Source organism: Phyllostomus discolor, chromosome 4 (genome assembly GCF_004126475.2).
Source record: "Phyllostomus discolor isolate MPI-MPIP mPhyDis1 chromosome 4, mPhyDis1.pri.v3, whole genome shotgun sequence".
Taxonomy (NCBI): Eukaryota; Metazoa; Chordata; class Mammalia; order Chiroptera; family Phyllostomidae; genus Phyllostomus; species Phyllostomus discolor.
The window spans coordinates 203,734,999-203,749,646 of record NC_040906.2 but is presented as its reverse complement, the minus strand read 5'-3'; the positions used below and the strand labels follow the sequence as shown (position 1 = coordinate 203,749,646).

The 14,648-nt window shown below is 48.3% G+C and overlaps 1 protein-coding gene across 7 annotated transcripts in view; it reads right to left on the bottom strand.

Moving 5' to 3' along the window:
* Positions 1 to 7,227: 7,227 nt before the first annotated feature.
* SYNJ2 (synaptojanin 2) overlaps positions 7,228 to 14,648 on the bottom strand; it is an 83,408-nt gene continuing 75,987 nt past the window's right edge. For 2 of the 7 annotated variants that reach the window (XM_036024941.1, XM_036024940.1), the window contains exons 26-27: positions 13,151 to 13,302; positions 10,242 to 11,097 (exon numbers count right to left, since the gene is read on the bottom strand). In XM_036024941.1, the coding sequence (XP_035880834.1) occupies positions 10,375 to 11,097; positions 13,151 to 13,302 (875 nt within the window). In that variant the 3' untranslated portion in view covers positions 10,242 to 10,374. Of the gene's footprint in view, positions 11,098 to 12,551; positions 12,702 to 13,150; positions 13,303 to 14,648 lie in introns of all 7 variants that reach the window. The other 5 variants (XM_028508756.2, XM_036024942.1, XM_036024944.1 and 2 more) reach the window with 4 other exon arrangements.

Here is a 14,648-nt window from a genome sequence, read left to right as displayed (position 1 = left end):
CAATTGAAAGAGAAATAAGGAGCTTCCCAGACTAGAGAAAGCTAAAGGAGTTTGTTAACACCAAACCAGAACTGCAACGAATATGAAAGGGCTTGCTTTAAGAAGAAGAAAAAGAGAAATAATTAAAAAAAACAGGAAATAGTCTAACAATAAAATGGCACTGCATTTGCTGATGACATATATAAAACTCTAAAGACTCAGAAAACTTTTTAGAATAAATAAAATCAGCAAATTTGCAGGAAACAAAAGTATACAAAAATCATGTATTTCTAAACACTTCAGAAAACATTAAGAAAAACAATTCCATTTATGATTGCATAAAAAGGAATAAAGTACCTGGGAATAAATTTAACCAAGGAGGTAAAATATTTGTACAATGAAAACTATAAGACACTTACAAAACTGAAGATGATACAAATAAATGGAAACGTTGTTTTTGAAACATCAAAGGCTCATAAGAATTTCATATTTTGTTTATCCTCAATGAAGACTATGTCTCCTATTCCTCTTTCAGATAATTTGTTACATTTCATTCACGCAGGGCCCTTTTCAATTGTTTTGACTTCTGCACATACGATTAAGCACCAAATGCTGTGCGGTTGGCTCAAAAGGTACCAGAATGCCTTTCTCCTGGGCGTTTCTCCTGCCCAGACTCCAGTACGGGTTTTCCCAGCCAGCCTGGGCTGTGAGAACCTTCTGAGGGGTTCCTCATCCTAACAAAAAAGTAAAATTGTGATTCAGTGAGTGCTTACTGAGTACCTGTGCTCCAAGTGTTGTTTTGCATTAGAATAAAAGGTAGCTTTATTAGTCATATTTTAGAGATAACAAAACTAAGCATTAAAAAAAAGACAAAACTAGCCCACAGTCTCGGAGCTGAGAGTGAAGGTAAAACCCAGTGTTGATTGTAAAATCCATGCATGTTCACACTGCAATATTTTCATAGAACATTTTGCACCATTAACTTTAAAAGCTGACAAAAAGAGGCAGCAAAAATAGTCTAGGATTTCCAAGCTGATCTTCGAACTTCTCTCCCCCTTATACTTAATTAAAAGGAACAAAATAGAAAACAGGAGGAAAACTAGAAAAAAAAATTCACCAGCAACCAAAAAAAAAAAAACCCCAAAAGATTAAAAGCTACTACCATTAACTTTGAAAAATGGTGGTTAAGAAAAAATAAGTGATATTAGGGAAGGTTAATCAATATGACCTTGAAGATTTTGATTATCATTCCCTATTTGGTAGAAAAAAGGGGAAGGGGGTGCTAAGCAAAGTTAAGGAAAAAGCCTTAAGGTGGGAAACCTCATCTAACATTGGAAATGTTTTTTTTTTTTTTTAAAGCTAGAAAAGCAAACCAAAACAGCAAGGCTTTGTTTTCTGAAGCCCTGATGGGAGTAAGGGAAGTGAACCTAGCAATAAACCTTCAGAAGAGGGTGCGAGGCCAGAGCGCCTAACAAAGCAGGGTAAGGCTGCCCAGGCTGTGCTGCAGGGGCATCTCTCCCCCCTTCCCATCCTCAGAGAAAAGGACAACGAGCCGTAATGTCAAGCTCGGACGGACCGAAGCAGCCTGAGATAGAAGGGGATGCCATTCATTAGGGCAAGCTGTGTGGATGCAGTTTATTGTGTGCCGTCCAGATGAAGAGAAAGGGCTGACAGTGTAACAAAGCAGAACCAAACTAGCAGATGACGATGGCTAGAGGTTCGCTCCCAGACGCAAATGCAATCCCTGAACAGCGGCAGCAGAGTGATGGACAGGGCAAGGGCAGAACTACGGAAACAGACTGCAAACCAAGTCAGCACGGTTCCAGAGTTCAAGCAGAAACCAGTATGGGGCCCTGCCCGGGAAACTCAGCTGGTGAGAGTATCAGCCCAATATGCCAAGGTTGCAGGTTCGATCCCCAGTCAGGGCACGTACAACAAGAAGCACCCAATGACTGCATGAGTAAGTGGAACAAAATCAATGTCTCTCTCTGTCTAAAAATCAACAAGTAAAAGTGAAAAATACACATTAAGGAATAGAGACATGGAAGAAAATCCTCCTCTTAAAAGAGGGATCTAGAACATAATGGATACAGGAGGAAAATAAAACAATTAGAAAATAATAGATGAGTTATTCAACCAAAAAAAGGCAATAGACAGACATGGTCAACATATTCTCAGGGAATAGGGACCCATATGCCTCTTCTCTCAAATTTGCTCATTGATTAAATGTAGGCATAGACAAAAGGAACGAAAACACTGAACTCTAAATCACACGAGTTCAAAGGCAATGGCCCAACAAGCTCAGGCCCGGAGGAGCTCGGGAGACACTGGTATCTGTTCCAGTTCCATCCGTGGAGGCTAGCTGCAGGGCTAGCTGCGATTAAACCTAATGCTGATTATAAGGGTACAGTGACATATATTATTCATCTAGCATTTTACTGGACATTACACATCGAACAATTTCTGGAACAGTAATAATTTCTGGATAGATTCTGGGTGAATTTTTACCTCTGTACTTTTCATAATGCTGAGTTTTTGTGAGTATTTTGCTACCTAACTCACTCTAAGAGAAGACTCTACAGAAGTCAAACTCCAAATCAGAGCCACATTACTCAGGTCATTGCAACATAAGCTCGAGTCTACCTTAGAAAAGCAAAAGGAAGTTGCAATGCCAGTGAAAAGGAAATCTTAAAAAATTATCATAGACTTCTGCTTTCAGTAATAGCAGGCTTGGTGATTTGGATTCCAGCCTGCCTATAGAAATAACCAAAAATCTGGATTAAATGTTTTTTTTTTAAGATTGTATTTATTTCTTTTTAGAGAGGGAAGGGAGAAAGAGAGAGAGACATCAATGTGCGGTTGCTGGGGGCTATGGCCTGCAACCCAGGCATGTGCCCTGACTGGGAATCGAACCTGTGACGCCTGGTTCACAGCCCAAGCTCAATCCACTGAGCTACGCCAGCCAGGGTTGGATTGAATGTTTTTAACTGATCAAAGTGCTAACAAGGAAATAGGGACTTACTGACAAAAAACAATAAAGGAAAAAGGCAAAAACAAGAAACCAGAGAGACCAGCAGTCAAAACTACCTTTGCTTGAGGCAGGGAGGCCACTACCATATTTGGCAGCCCCTCTGTGCAGATGATCACCAAAAATTGTCCCCCACAGTCAGATCATTTGTGACAAGGGCTGTCTTCCGCCAGCACACAGCCCACTCACCCTCCTTGGCCAGGTGTCCTCATGCAAGGCCCCACACGGAGGTCGGAGGTCGTGTGCAGAGCCAAAAGAAGCGACTGAGAAACTGGGCTGAGGTTCTGGCAAATTCCCAAAGCGAATCTGAGCCCATGTTCAAGGCCTACCAAAGGGTCTGCTAACCCCACCGTTTGTTAAGCTGGGACTGCAAAGGGCTACATGTATGTACAAAATCAGGGTGACCCGGAAGTAAACATCCGTGTCCAAGAACAAGATGGCAGCATCGTTGCCTTCTGGACCCTCTTCCTCGTTCAGAGCTGGGAGCTTCTCCCCCTGTCCTCGCCTGGGGGAGGGGATGAGGGATCTCTGTGGGGTCGCTTTTACAAGGACCTTAGTCCCATCACGACCTAAGCACCTCCTCAGGTCCTTACCTCCTAACACCATCATCTCTGGGGTTAAGGTTCCAACAGGAGTTCTGTGGGGACACAAACATTAAAACCGTAACACCTTCTTAAGAATGACAGGATATAAATGGTGTGTCTTATAACGGATAGCATATTAGGTGTATTAAAGTACCATAAGTGGGAATTTTATGAGAGGTTGCTTGATGCAGCCAATGAACAAAAAACCTTATACTTAAGTATACTAGCAAAAACAACCGAAATTTAGAGTAATGATTATTGTTAACCGTTATGTATAATTATGGTATGAAAGTTACAAAAGAAAATGTTATTTAGAAATACATATTGGAAGTATTTGAGTCTGATAATCCTAACAGAATTGCTTTGAAATTTTGAGCAAAGGAAAAAACAAAGCAAATATAGCAAAATATTAGTTACTATTAAATCCTGGTGGTTAGAGTTCAAACTATTCCCTTTAATTCCATACATCTTTGAAATTTTTTTAACAAGTTGAAAACTCTGAGAAACATTCATGGAATCCTTAAATGGAGAAATAAACCACTGACTCTTTATATTGAGGAGTCAGTATTGTAAAGTTGCCTATTCTGTGCAGTCCCAGTCAAAAATTCCAATAGGTTTTATTTTTAAAAAAATTTGTTTTCATTGTGTTTAGAGAGAAGGAGGGAGAAAGAGAGACAGAGAAATATTGATGTGAGAGAGAAACATTGACTGGTTGCCTTGTCGTACACGCCTGACCAGGGATCGAACCCTTGACCCTTTGGTCTATAGGACGATGCTCCAACCAAGCTACACTGGCCAGGGCTAGGTTTAAAAAAAAATGATTTGGTAACTGTTTTTAAAAGGATTTTACTTAGTTTTAGAGAGAAGGGAAGGGAGGGAGAAAGAGGGAGAGAAACATCACTGTGTGGTTGCCTCTTGTGTGCCCCCTACTGGGGGCCTGGCCAGCAACCCAGGCATGTGCCCTGACTGGGAATCAAACGAGCGACCCTTTGGTTTGCAGACGGTTACTCAATCCACTGAGCCACACCCGCCAGGGCAGGTTTTATTTTTTAAAAAGGAACCTGACGAATTGATTCTAAAATTTCAACAGAATTACAAAAGGTCAAGAATAGCCAAGACACCCCGAGGAGAAAGGCAGGAGGGTTTGCTTGACCAGGTATCCAAGTTCAGTGAAGCCACACAGTGTGGCGCTGGCCCAGGGACTGGCAGGCCGGCAGGCCAGCCGGCGGCACGGGGCAGAGTGCCCAGGGCGAGGGGGCTCTGAGGCGGCACAGTGGGGGCTCAGGAGAAGCTCCCCCTCAGACAGGCGTTGCACCGGCTACTCACGGTTAGCAAGGGCAGCCGAGTGTGTAGAGAGCAGTCAAAAGACAGCAAACCGAGACGCATTTGCTTAACACTATCTAAGGAATCCTGGTAACAAGGGGAGGCCATGGCCATGGAGCTAGAACCTGGGAAGAGTTGTCTTGGGCCACACATTCAATACACGAACACTAACGAAAACTGGTGAGCAAAAAAAAAAAAAAAGGTTTTAAGTAAATGTACAAGTTTGTATTGGGCCGTATTCTTGGCCATCCTGGGCTGCATGCAGCCCGCGGGCTGGACACCCCCGCCAGGGCCTGCGTCCATCCCCACACAGATCCGCCTTGCAGGAGGGCTTGCCCCGCTGGCGTTCGGAGGAGCCGACCCCCCAACTCTCCAACACACACGCTTCCATGCCCCGGGACTACAGAACATTCTCATTTTCTACTGATGGGATCACTTCAAAAAGCAACCCTGCGTTTGACCACATGGCAAACCTTAATAACGTTTTAAAAGTGGATGTTTATATAGGCCATGGTTTCAGGTCATAATCCAATAAAAAGTAGGCGTTAACAATTTAAAAATGCCAAACAAACCAAACCCTTAATTCCTGGAAAGTTATGCAGTCCTGCCTGGATCAAGGAGAAAATAAAAGTAAGTAACAATCTAGGAATGAGTGAAAAGGGGAACAGTTCATGCCAAAATTTGTAGGGTGCAGTTAGAGCTATAATCGGGGGAAATACCTAACTTTAAATGTCTTTATTGTTAAGTAAGAAAGACTGAAAATAATGGGACCCAGAAATGGTGGAACTCCATGCTTTTCCCCCCTCACTTGAGGATGTTTTTTCATTGCTTCTAGAGAAAGAGGAGGAGGTGGGGGGAGGGGAAGAGAGAAACACTGATGTGAGAAACATCGACCGGTCATCTCCAACGTGTGCCCCAACCGGGGTCAGACTGGCAACCCTTCAGGGCACAGGCCAGCGCTCCAATGGAGGTACACCAGCCAGAGGCCTGGAGCGATGTTCAATGAAGAGATTAGGAAAAGAAAAAAAATTAAACAGAAAGTAGGAGAAGGGTGCAAATTAAATAATGAAAAATGTTTTTAAGGCTGACAAAATTTTTTTTAAAGCAATGGAAAGGATAGATAAACCCTAATGTTATTTCCAAATGTCTATAAAATCAACTCCTTGAGAAACCTAATGAAAGAAAGTGAGAGCATGCCCTGGCTGGCGTAGCTCAGTGGATTGAGCTCGGGCTGCGAACCAAAGTGTCGCAGGTTTGATTCCCAGTCAAGGCACATGCCTGGGTTGCAGGCCATGACCCCCAGCAACCATACATTGATGTTTCTCTCTTTCTCTCTCTCCCTCCCTTCCCTCTCTAAAAAAATGGATAACTAAAATCTTAAAAAAAAAAAAAAAAAAAAAAAGAAAGTGAGAGCCATGTTTTGTTATTTAATGAATGGTATAGTACAACTATCCCTCAGGAAGGCGATACTGGGCCCCCACACTATTTATAAACCACATTCTAGGTGCTTCGAAGAGTTTCTATCAGCCCAGACAAAGCCTGAAACCTCCACCACTCCAACACAGAGATTTAAGTATCTGTTATCCACTCCTTTTATTTTCCATAGCATAAGATCCTAAACTGTCATTGAAGGCCCTCTGAGGTTCTTTACCATCAGCTGACATCCTTTCCAAGTACATAAATCCATTTTGCTACTTACCATGTTCTTACCCCTCGCCCTGCAGATCTTTCCTGCCCTTCTGCTCGCAGTCCCTCGTTTGCGCCCTCCCCCCTCCCTGAGTCAGAGGCGCGTCTCCCGACGCAGACGTCACCCTGTAACGGACTGAGCTGCAAACCTCCCCGCCCCCATTGCCTTGGAAGCGGTGCCGTCTCCTCCCTCTCCACCGAGTCCCCGGCTGTGCATTCAGGCCAAAGGACTTCTCAATGGTACTTCCTGGTTGGGAAGGGCTAGCCATCTTTACTATTTTGAGATGGTCAGCATATTCTCATTCCTGAAAATCATCAGAGAACAATTACAATACATGTTCTGTGTGTGAAGTAGCCAAAAACAAGCCTAGACAAAAGTTGAAGACTGTTTATTCTCTTCTCCCTCCTCTGTGCAGCAATGCACTCAGACCCACACAGCCGTCTAGGATTTTAGAAGCTCACTGTTAGACCCTGCGGAAAATGAGTTCCAGCATTCCTCACGTCTTACAGATATTGTAGCATAGAGTTATTATACAGTTAACAGAGTGGTCCCTACTCTGGGACCAGACTTATGGGACCAGAGTGGTCCCATAAATTCTCAACCAAATTATTTTTATGTTTTTTTTCCAACTTAGTTTGATGGTTGAAAAAAAGAACCAAAACCAAAAATTCAAACAGAGGAATAACTAGGAGTCACATTTCATCCAGAATAGAAGGCTGGCCAAAAAAGACACCCCAAAGTGTTTATCGTATCTAAAAAGAAAGAAACCCAATTAAAAAAAATTTTAATAGGTTTTTTTTTTACAATTTCAATACAAACTAACACTTCAAATAAACATTACAAAGTGTTTAGTAATCGCCAAGTCAGTTAATAAATAATTTTTGTGGTTCCCCTTTCTGATGAAATCACTTCATTATTCAGAGAATGTTTTAATGCATTTCTTTGCTTATACACGTCGAGAGAATTGTATTAAGTGTCTTGAATTTCAACAACTTGAAAACTTTTACAGGAATTGCTTAGGCAGATGTTTTAATCTCAATCATGTACTGGAACAAATTTTAAAAGATTTTATTTTTTAGCAAGAGGAGAAGGAAGGGAGAAAGAGAGGGAGAGAAACACCCATGTGTGATTGCCTCTGGCACGCCCCCTACTGGGGACCCAGCCCACAACTCAGGCAGGTGCCCTGACTGGGAATCAAACCCGTGACCCTTTGGTTTGCAGGTGCTGGCGCTCATTCCACTGAGCCACACCAGCCAGGGCCGTTCAGTGGAACAGATTTTAAAAATACGCAAGAAGTTGCAGATTAAGTTGTAAAAGGGAGAACAGGAACTTGAGTGATAGAGATGGTGTTGGATTGTAAAGTACCGAGTTTGCCACACTCTGCCGTGAACCGTAATGTCTTACGGAAAAGTAATGAAATGAACGACAAGGTCACGAGTGACAGCCCTGTGTGGGGGCATCCAACAAAAAATACAAAAACCACAGAATGAAATCCCCAAGATGGCAGAGGCTCGCTGTCGAGGTTATTCAACGGACCGCTGCTAACGTCGGAAACCCACCATCTCGCGAGTGCTGATTTAAAAAATAAGGAGTTCCCGGAATAGGAATTCCAATCGTCTTTTTTTTTTTTTTTTAGAGAACGTTGGTGTGAGAACCCTATACGCACAACTCCATCTGTTCACTAACCTTGAACACCCACGATCACATAACATTCGGTCAATTCTTCATGTTAAACTACTTGTCATTTTTCCTGGGACCTGTCTCCCAAGGTCGGCACGGTTCTGGGTGTCGCTACCCACCGTCGGGTTCTTAAGCGCCACCCATGTGGCGGGCATGCGTCTGAGCTGAAACCCTGTTCTCTGCACCGCTGCTGGCGGCTGGCTTTCTGGAGCAAAGAAGAAAGCCGAGAACTGGGCCGATTCCCAGCACTGCAGGCAACTGTCATGGGAGCCCCTTCACCCTGCCTTCCCGACTGCTCGTCACAGGTTTCTGCTCTCAAATCCGTCTCCTCTGCGGTGGGGGAGAAAAGGTTATGCACAAAAGTGCATTTGGATGAAAACATCTTCACTTCCGTGGTCCAAGTGCCCCCTCGGCATGCCGGCCAATCACTGAGCTGCCCCGAGCCCACTGTCCATCTTGCTCCCTTTCTCCCTCTAACGCTTTCACGGGTCGTGTTGTGTGTTTGATTTGGTCGGAGCGAAAAGTGGTGTAGATGAAGCACTTACTACAGATGGTATGCTAATCACCTGGGGCCAGGAACGACCCCTCAGCTCAAGGATTCTCTGCTTATCTCATGGGTCATCCATACCTCTGTCTTTGATCAGTTTTCAGGTGAACTGAGACAATGGGGCGGTTTTGTTTCGTCTCGAGTGCCAGATTTAAATAATCGGCAGTGTGTCTTGCGAGTGGCAGTGAGAAATGATTCTGAAAACACAGAGGTCTGAGTGACAGAGAGAGAGTGGGACCCCGGGCAAGATGGTCACTGCCGTCCCGATGTCAGCATCATGTACAAGAGTTCCTCGGTCGCGGCAGGGGTGGCAGAGTCACGGGACACGGTGAGATCTTGCCAGTCAACTACTTATTAGCAAAACTGTATCTGCTCCAAATGATACTCTAGACCTTATAGCATTATTTTTAGAATGCAGAAGAGTACAGTGATGTCTTTTTAAATGATTTAACAGGCGAGAATGGTGTTGGAGACACACAGAAAAAACGTAGGCAAAAGATAAACCTAACGACACATATGGAGAAGCAAACCAAGAAATGCTTGTTCTGGGGTTTCGGACGTAAAGGGACGTAAATATTTCGGACGTAAAGGGACGTAAATATTATCTGCAGCCAGGCAGACCTAAAGCAAATATTCATCGTGTTGCAACAGTGAGGACCAACCTCAGCGCCGGGGCGAGTCTTCCCATCTGTGCTTCCGCCAGGTATGCGGAGTGCGGGAAGGAAAGGATTCCCGACTTCCCTGGAAAAGGGGATGGACAGAGTGTAAGACCTGGCTGGAGTGGCGCCCCAGGGCAGTACCGAGGACAGTACCAGCTTACGGGGCACGCACATCTGAGACAGGATGCAGAAGTCTTGAGCAGGTTTGAGCTCAGGTCAAGCTAATGGCAAAGGCTCCAGAACCCAGAGAGTGTGGACACCGTCTCCCGCACGGTCAGGGTTAACACCCGAGTACCTAAGTCAACCCCAGGGCTCACACAGGGAACGGACGGCCCAGTGGCTTGGCTGACCTAGGTGATGCCACTCTGACTTTTTTAAACCCGGTGTCAGTGGCCAGGGCCGGCTCCTACTGGTCCCCACCCCCTCTCCGTGCGACCCTTCCTTTCCGCACCAGCCTCCAGGTGGCGCCCGAACACCACCCCGACCTGCGAAGCGCAGACAAAATGAAGAAACACCGCGTACACGCATACATTGAACAGCCTTTTAAAATTCGACGGGAGGGAACTTCTCAGGCACCCTCCGCCGAGTCCGCTTTCTAAAACCCGCACGCGGACTCCAACGGGCAGCGTCCCGCACCCCCGAGAGGGAACCCGAACTGCGCAAGTCCGGAAGGAGGCGTTTCCCGGGGGCTGCGGCGTCACCTTGCGGAGCGCGAGGCAGGACTCTCGCACAGGGCACGAGAGTGACAGGGAGGGGTGTCTTCTCAGCGTGCCCTAGGCAGGGGGGGCTTTTGGCCAGGGTGGCGAGGCCCCGGGGGCTGGATGTGCACGGCGGTGCCGGAGGGAAGAAGGCGCACGTTCCACGAGGGCGCCGTCCGCGGCTCCCGCTCAGGTTTCCGCCAGCGGGTCGAACACCTCCAGCACCGTCCTCTTGTCCTTGTCGCTGACGGCCGCCCAGTGACCCAAGTCTTTTTGCCGGGGCTCTGGCGGCGGCCCCCCCTCTATGGCAGCTGAGCCGCTGAGTTGCGGTGGGGCTGTGTGCACCCTTCCGAGGTTCCTGGTCCGCGGGTCCAGGGGGTCAGAGCTCTTGGAGAGCCAGGTGTTGTTCTGCAGGCTGGGGTGGTGGAGAAGGCTCCAGAAGGGGTCCTGACAGCTGCCCAGCAGGGGGGCCGCCTCTGGCTTCGGGCCCTTGGGGCCATCGGTCTCGGGGCTTGCAGCGGACGAAGGGCCCGGGAAAGCCGGCTGTGGAAAGGGCGTGCCCCGGTCAGGCTGGTGCGCAGGGGGGCCGCCACCGCTGAGCCCCTGGAGCAGCTGGCTGCGTGTCTGCAGAACCTGCAGGTGGAAGGCTGCGGGGGCGGACTTCTTCCTCCTCGGGGGCGCCTGGGGCACAAGGGGCGGGACTTCCAGGAGGGAAGCCACGGCGGAAGGGGCCTCATCCTCTGCTGGCTTTTCCACGCGGGGCCCGCTCTCGGCACCTTTCCCAGGATGCAGTGTTCTTGGTTTGGGGACAGGAGGGGCTGCCACGAGAGGAGGGGCTTCAGGGCTCGTCTCGGGGGGCCCGATGGTAAAGTGGACCGGCTGTTGCCCTGGTGGTTCTTCTGGTGACGTGGGCTGAGAAAAGGCACGACAGAGCAAGTCAGTCGCCGGCTGGGGGGGAGGCGGGAGGGAACTCAGCACTCGGACGGTGTCAGCCAGGAGCAGGGAGGAGCGAAGCGGAACATTCTAGCAAATCTGAGATTTGAGAATGTCGGGGATGCAGAAGAAGGGCGGCCAGGAACGAGAGAGCACGGCAGAGGCGCGCACACACACACTGATCGAGGCGTACCGGCAGGTCCGAAGCAATGGGAGCGGAGACTTGAAAACCAGGGCCGCGGTGAATAACCTGAGACAGGTTTCCCTTTGTCACCTCAGGCAACAGGGCAATCCGCTCTCCTTATTGAGAGCTAACCACTCCGCATGTCTCCATTTGAGGCCTCGGCTTTAGTAATTCACAGGGAAGTCACGCACTGTATTTTGCTGTGTATAATGCGCACCCTCGTTTGTGGCCCAAACTTTCAGGAAAAAAACCTTTTGTTTTAATTGTTTAATTCAGCTATTTATTTATTTGTACTTAGATACTTGTTTTTTTGTTTATAAAGGGATTTTAGCATTTATTTTGAACATAGGGTACAAGAAATTTTATGTAACAAATAACTATATAACATGAGAACGGATACAAGGTATTTCAAGCACTACCCTTGTATAATAAGCATCTTTATTTTTTTCCCCTCAAAAACCTGGGCAGCCCTGGCTGGTGTGGCTCAGTGGATTGAGTGCCAGCCTGCAAACCCAAGGGTCACTGGTTTGATTCCCAGTCAGGGCACATGCCTAGGTTGTGGCCCAGGTCCCCAGTGGGGGATGCACGAGAGGCAACCACATATTGATGTTTCTCTCCTTTTCTTCCTCCCTACCAGCTCCTCTCTTATAAATATAAATAAGAAATTTTAAAAAGACAAAATGAAATTGTTTAAAAAAAATTTGGGCAAAAAAGTGTGTACTATACATGGCAAAATATGGTATGTTCCAGGATTAGGCTAATTAAAGGGTTAATGGATACCCTTGCTCCTTGAATCTTGATATGTAGATACAGAAGAATGGAAAATTTCACAGAGACTCCTGCCTTCCTCGGTTCTAATCCAAAGCCGCCCCAAAGACGAAGACGGCACAGAGCAGAGGAAGCTTTTGTACCGAAGCGGCTGCTATGGAGCAGCTTCGGCCTTTCCGTGTTTCCTTTGGCTCCTCAGGAAACAACGGCAAACACAGTCCCTTCTCCAGCAGCCTCTGCCTGCCTGTGGCGGCACAACGTGCAGCCGGCTGGGAAAACGGATCGGTTTCTGCCCCTGGCTTTTAAGAGAGAAGGCAAAACGAGGACGGAGGAAAGGGAGGAAAACCGACAGATGCAAGGAGCCGAGGTGGGCAGAGGAGACAGCGAGCTCGGTGTGAACGCGGCGGCGCCCGGGCCGCGGCGCCCGCGCCCACCGGCGGCGGGAAAGCAGCACTCATCTGTTGCGACCAGCCAGGGTTACCGAGCGTCCGGCACCAGGACCCTGAGGTCAAACGGAAGATCCAGATGCCTCTAGAGGCGCCAGTCTCTGGGCCGCCACCGTCCTGACAAACTCATGTCTCTGCAGCAGCAAGCAAGGCTGGGAAGCTTGGGAGCGAGAGCAGAACACAATCTGCAAGAAAAGTCGTGGCGAGAAAAGCTGTGGACCCCCCGCCTCCAAGGCCGGCGCCGCTCCTCTAGGGGCCGGTTAGGGTTCTTCCGCTGCAGACAACACCTGTCCGGGTGTGTCCGGGCGAGACCGCGCGCACAGGACAGACACACACACACACACACACACACACACACAGGAAGGACCGGAGCGCCTAGAATCAGGCAGTCACAGTTCCATGTGGGGGCTCAACCCGGATGCACAGAAAGGGTGACACCTCCGAGCTGTTCCTGCCACGGTGACACATTCCTGGTTTTTCTGCTCAGCTGGAACCAGGGACACAGAGGAGGAGCAACTGCCAAGCACGCCCCTCAAGGATGGGGCCGCAGCAGGGGCCCGTGACTGTTTACGGAGAGACAGGCTCCACGGAGACGGGACTCCTGCCCAACCAGACTCGGGAGTCAGAGTCTTACCTTCCCGGTCCTCCTCAAGGTTGGCTTCTTGATGGCAGGGACTCTGGGTGCTGGCCGACGGGGCAGGGGCGGGGCCGCCCCCGCGGCGGGCTCTGGTTTGGGAGGCCCCTGGTCCCTCAGGGCCGTGGCGTCTAGGGCTTCTCCTGGCGAGCCTGGAACACACGAGCACGTGGCGGAAGTGTGCGGTTGGCTGTGTGATGTGATCTCTGCCCAGGCTACGGCCTGAGGGTGCTTTACTAATGCCGCGTGTTTCCTTGTTTCTTAAAAAGATGATGTTGGAGGGTTGCCAGGACAACCAGCTAGGTTCCGCCCCCGGCTTCTCATGCCCCCCTCCCGACAGGGATGGTGAGCCGCGTCCGTGGGTGGTCTTGGTGGGGGACCAGTGACACCCTGGCGTCACACACACAAACTTGTGCGTTTCTCACAGGAGATGACCTAAAACTCCTCAGAATCTCCGCAGGGCCCACGACCAAGGGAAGGTTGAGTTCAGGCGCCAGGTTGATTTCAAACCTCCAACCTCTCCTAACCTCTACATCCATAGAATTTTCTTAAAAAAAAAAAAAAAAAAAAACGAACAGCAATATGATTCACACACCATAAGATACACCCTTTTCAAGGTTACACTGAGTGGTGGTTAGTGTGCTCACAAAGCCCTGCAGCCATCACCACGCCCGATCCCGGAACATCTGCGGTGCCCACAGGAGCGCCACAGGGAGGCCCACGGCCCTCACTCCCCAGGCCCCCCTCGCTCCGGCCCTGCAAACGCCGTAACTCTCTGGCTCTGAGGATCTGCCCGTTCTGTGTACTTCATACACATGGGACGTGTGTGCGTGTGTGTGTGTGTGTGCACACAACACACTGTTTTCAAGATTCACCCACAGCACAGCAGGTATTAGTATTCTGTTCTTTTTTTACGGCTGAATAATATCCCACTGTACAGCCACACCCTATTTTAGCCATTTAACAGCTGATGGACACTTGAGTGGTATATACAAACTGTAGTTACATTTTTAAATAAAAAATAAGTATTTTAAAATAAATTTCAATAGGCCCTGGCTGGTGTGGCTCAGTGGATTGAGCACTGGACTGCAAACCAAAAGGTCACTGGTTTGATTCCCAGTCAGGGCACATGCCTGGGTTACAGGCCAGCTCCCCAGTAGGGGGCACGTGAGAGGCAACCACACATCGATGTTTCTCTCCCGGTCTCTCTCCCTTACCCTCTTTCTAAAAATAAATACATACAAGCTTTAAAAAAGTAAAATAAATAAATTTAAATAAGGAACCACTTGTGATGACATTGTCCTGCCAGCATCCTGCGCCCTCGTCACTGATGCCCCCCTTCCACGTTACGTGGAGACCCCAGATCAGGGGAGACGCCCCGACTAACTACAGACCCGGGGGCGGGGATCGCACGTGGCTTTCCAGAGGGCATGACCTCTCCTTTCCAGAACCGCACGTTAGTTACGGTGGCTCTGCATGCACGACAGAGATTCCAGGG